Source organism: Emiliania huxleyi (genome assembly GCF_000372725.1).
Source record: "Emiliania huxleyi CCMP1516 unplaced genomic scaffold EMIHUscaffold_76, whole genome shotgun sequence".
Taxonomy (NCBI): domain Eukaryota; phylum Haptophyta; order Isochrysidales; family Noelaerhabdaceae; genus Emiliania; species Emiliania huxleyi.
Window position 1 is genome coordinate 529,630 of NW_005196310.1, and position 4,561 is coordinate 534,190.

Below are 4,561 nucleotides of genomic sequence, written 5' to 3' on the forward strand. Positions count from 1 at the left end.
TGACGCCTTAGAGCGCTGCCACCGCCTCCACCTCGAGCAGGAGCCCGAAGTGCAGCTCGGGAACGGGGACCACGCAACGCGCAGGTCTGTGCGCACCCAGCTTGTTTGCGTACATCTCGTTGAACAATCCCCAGTTTTTCACGTCCGTGATGTAGACGCGGACCTGGATGAGGCGGTCGAGGCCGCTGCCAGCCTCGTGCAGAATCGCCTCGAGATTTCTCAGCACCTGAGTCGCCTGCGCCTCGAACGTGTTTCCCGACAGCTTGGTCCCATCGGGCATGATAGGCAAGAGACCAGACACAAAGACCTCGCCTCCATTCTTGACGGCCTGCGAGTAGTGCCCGGCCGCCGGCGAGGCGTGCGAAGTCGACACGGGCTCGAGGCGCGGCCGCTTGCGCGCGCCGGCCGACAGGAAGTAGTGTGCCGCCGCAGCCCCTACGGCACCGGCGAAAACGGCGGAGGCGAGGTTCGACATTCCTGGGGAGGAGTCGACCCTCCACCGTTGTGCAAGCGAGCGCCCCTTTCCTTTTTTGTCGTTCTCAGGCGAGTAATTCTTTTGCTGTCAAAGGTCATGTGAGAGAGTGCGTTGTGTTCTTGTGTCGTGACCACTTTCTCTTTTGCGGTGGCGGGCGACGCCGAGAACTTCAACAAGCAGGCGCGCAATACGCGTTTGAGAGAGAGAAATTTTTAGCAATACCTTACAACTCTAACACTCACACGTCATGTGGGGCCTGGAGCCCTGGCATTTAAAGGCTGTTGGAAAACAGAACGCCCTGTTCACGCGCGCGCAAGACGTGCAGACAGGGTTGCCAGGTGAGGGCGAATGGCGCGGTTCCACACCTCGCACAACAGAGAGAGAGATGCGCTCTGCATGGTGGGACATAAAAGAGAGCGAGTACTTGGGCGAGTAGGCCGTGCGGTCGACGCTGCCGCGCGCGACTTTGCGCGCGAGGCGGCGCAGCTTGAGAACGGCGGTGGGCGAGAAGCCGCCGCCGAACGTCTCCGTGGAGCAGCAGGTTGAAGTTGTTGCGCTTGACAAAGATCGCGTCGTGGTAGAAACCGCGATGCGCCTTGACGTAGCCGTGGCCGTTCTTGTGGTCGAAGAATTGGCCGGGCTGCCCGCGCGCCTTGCAGCCCATGTTTAGGCGGCGGGCCTTCTCTTCGGTGTTGCCGAAGGCGTAGGAGTGGCCAACGGAGGCGGGCGTGCCGCCACTCGAGGCGTTGCCAACGCCCGTCGAGGAGGTCTTGAGGAGGGGCGTCCAGAGCTTGATTTCATTTACTTCATCGCATCCTCCCGGCCCAGCGTGGGGTTCTGCGAGGTCGACCTTGTACCCCTCTCGTTGTACTGCCGGGTGAGCTCTGGTTTCTCCTTGTCACCGTTTGTTTTGTACGCGTGCCGACTGGGTCAAATCGCCTGGGCGTGCCAAATGGGTCAACGACGTCAACAACAAGCAAGCGGCAGACGTCCTCTTAGCCTCGGCCCCAGTGGGGGGTGCCCGCGCCGCCTAGCTCTGCGGACGGGCCCCTCCACCCTTCACGTACGGATCATCAGCGGATCATGTAGTCCCCACACTCGCTGTCGTGGGATCGCTTGTCTCTCATGTGAGAGAGTGCGGGTGAACCTCTGTTGTACTAGGCTAGGATTGAGAGCAGCCTCGCTCTCAATCCTAGAAGTCGAAGGATTGGAATCAGGCAGAGAGGACGAGACGGCGACGGGGCCGCGGCCGAAGAAGGAGGGGAAGGCGGACGAGCGCAGCCGCTGCCCAACCAGCGGAAAGCGAGCCGGGAGGAGGACCGGGAGGAGAGGGGAGCCCCTCCGAGTCGAGGGTGGGGAGGCCGAACGGAGGGGCCCTGAGGGGTGACGTCGAGTGCGAGGATGTACGTCGTGTGCGTGTCTGGTGTTTCCTAGCTCCGAGTAGAGGGGGCGCTCCGCCGCTAGGGGAAACCCAAAGCGCAGACTAACCCTCGGTGCTCGGAGACCCGTGTTTACTTTACGGCCCTTTCCCTGCGAACGCGCACCCCCCAGGGCTAGGGCTCTCTTGCCCGCAACCCGATATCGATCATCTGGCCCGCTGGGTGTGCTTCTTAGCCCCCCGGCCCTGGATGTGAGGCTAATAACTGCACTCCAAGTGCTCCAAGATTGTGAGCAGCACTCCTCGCAACCGTAGCATCTCTGTGCGATTGTGAGCGCCTACGCTCGCAATCCTACATCTTCTAGGACTAAGAGCAGCTCCGCTCCCAAGATGACGTGGGGACGCCTACGACTACTACCACCGCGCTCGCAATCCGAGCAAAGTCTAGGATTGCGAGCAGCACTGCTCACCGCAATCCCCTAGCAACATGCCTCCGATTGCGAGCAGTAGCTCTCGCCTAGAAGTCGTAGGACTGTGGGCGGTGTCGCTCGCAATCGGCGAAATTCTAGGATTGCGAGCGCTTCTGCTCGCAATCGGAAGCTTGTTGCTAGGATTGTGAGTGAGCAGTGCTGCTCGCAATCTTAGACTTTGCTCGGATTGCGAGCGCGGTGGTAGTAGTCGTAGGCGTCCCCACGTCATCTTGGGAGCGGAGAGCTGCTCTTAGACTTAGTCCTAGAAGATGTAGGATTGCGAGCGAGGCGCTCACAATCGCACAGAGATGCTACGGTTGCGAGGAGTGCTGCTCGCAATCCTTCGACTTCTAGGATTGAGAGCGAGGCTGCTCTCAATCCTAGCCTAGTACAAAAGAAGGTTCACCGAGAGTGCGTTGTGCGACCTCCGTCCGTTTTCTCTTTGCGCGTGCCCAGTGTCGTGCGAGGGAGCACTTGGAGCACTTGGAGTGCAGTCATTAACTTATTGCCCGGGCAGTTAGTTAGTTAGTTTAGTACAAAGGTGAAGAACAGCCAGGCTCGGACTGGACATCCAGGGCCGGGGAAAAAAGAAAGAAAGAAAACAGACAACCCAAGGGAGGGATGGGAGGACGGCACGCCGCCACCACTACCACCACACAGGGATTTTAAGGAGAGGGGTGTGGTGCTAGCCGTCGCCCACCCTATCCCTTGGTCGTCTGCCTCTTTCTATCTCCCTTCGCAGTCCCTCGCCGATTCTCGCTGCAACCTTCATGCCACCTCGCGGTCGTCCCACTCTCGTCGTTCTCCCCTCCCTGTCGCTTCCCCTCCTCTGTCGCGTCGTTCACGTTCTCGTCTGCCTCGTCCTGCGACGCCGCCGCCGCCTGCCGCTCCCTTGCTCTCGCGGCTTCTCTCTCCTTTCGTCGCAGCTCTGCTCTCCTGGCGGCATATTTTGGCCCCTCGAGTTTATCGAGCTCTCCTCGCGCAAGGGGCCGGGGAGCCTGGCCAAGAGCATGTAAAATCCTGGCGCAAAATTCTCTTTGCGCGCCACATTGCGGTACATTGCGGGCCATTGGCTGGCCATTTGCGACGTCCCTCCCTCGCCTTCACCGCCAACAGAGCGGGGCCGAAAATCCTTCATGTTTTTCGCGTACGACCTCGCGATCTACACGGCCGTGCGGCGCCGTGAGGCGGAGAATGCGCTCAAGCAGGCGCGCATCCTCTACGCGGCCGGGCGAGACGCCGAGGCGATGCGTCTAGTGCAGCGCAGCCTAAGCTTCCATGCGACTCGCGAGGCGGAGCGCTTCAAGGGGCAGCTGAGAGGGCACACGAATTCGTCTGGTGCAAAGGCGATTAGAGCTGTCCTGCGGCTTGGCGTCAACGAGCCTCACAGCACGCTCGGGATCCCGCGCGGGGCTGATGTGGCTGCAGTGCAGCGAGCGTGCGATCGCCGTCTCAGTGTGCTCAGCTTCCCGTGCACGTCCATACCCTCCCCGGTGTACTCGTAGGTACTTGGCGTTGGCGAGGCAGCTGCATCCGGATCGTAACCAATCTCCGGGCGCCGAGGAGGCCTTCAAGCGCCTCACCAACGCAAAGGAGCGCGCAATCTGCTGCCCTGCCGTATGTGTGTGCGTGGGTGCCCGAGGCACCGCACCGTCCCTGTTAGGATGTTCTCACCGACGAAGCGCGCCGCGCGGAGGTTGGCGCGGAGCTTGGCGCGTCTGCCGAGGCGACGCCTCCTCGGTGGCAGGACCCAGCGCCTCGCGTAAGCGGCGAATGGGCAGCCGACGGGGAGGACTCCGCGGGGAGTGCATCCGAGGATGGTGAACTGGGCGCCAGCCCGCCTCCGCCGCAGGAGCCGCCATCGCCGCTGAGCGGCCCTCCCCACGGAACAGTGCGAGGCGGGGGCAGGTTGCCCGGAGCAACTGGCCGCGGGGCGAGCCGATCAGCAAGTGACAATCCCAAGACGAGGGCGGTGATTCGTAAGGGCGGCCGGGGTCGAGGGCAGGCAGCCCCCACGCAGCCAGACTGACGAGATGGAGCATTTGTCTCTCTGCCCCGTGCGATGTCTGATTGTGTCTTAGTCTTGTTGAGTTGTTTTGCTGCGTGGATGCTGTGCGTGCACCACACACGATCACGAACACAGTGTCTTGTGTAAATGAGAGAGAGGGTGAGAGAGGCCAACAGCACACCTTGGTCATTCGTCATTCCCGTCAGCTCACATTGCGTGGCGGCAAGACA

General features: G+C 61.4%; 2 protein-coding genes across 2 annotated transcripts; one reads left to right on the plus strand and one right to left on the minus strand.

Moving 5' to 3' along the window:
- Nucleotides 1-7: 7 nt before the first annotated feature.
- Nucleotides 8-475, minus strand: EMIHUDRAFT_68396 (hypothetical protein; the record flags this gene model as incomplete). The annotated part of the gene is made up of 1 exon (XM_005760400.1): nt 8-475. One exon carries the CDS (start codon nt 473-475, stop codon nt 8-10), a length of 468 nt encoding a protein of 155 aa, XP_005760457.1.
- A 2,984-nt stretch (nt 476-3,459) lies between these two features.
- Nucleotides 3,460-4,561, plus strand: EMIHUDRAFT_453253 (hypothetical protein; the record flags this gene model as incomplete). Its single annotated transcript, XM_005760401.1, has 3 exons — nt 3,460-3,761; nt 3,829-3,940; nt 3,987-4,561. 3 exons carry the CDS (start codon nt 3,460-3,462, stop codon nt 4,350-4,352), a joined length of 780 nt encoding a protein of 259 aa, XP_005760458.1. The 3' UTR covers nt 4,353-4,561.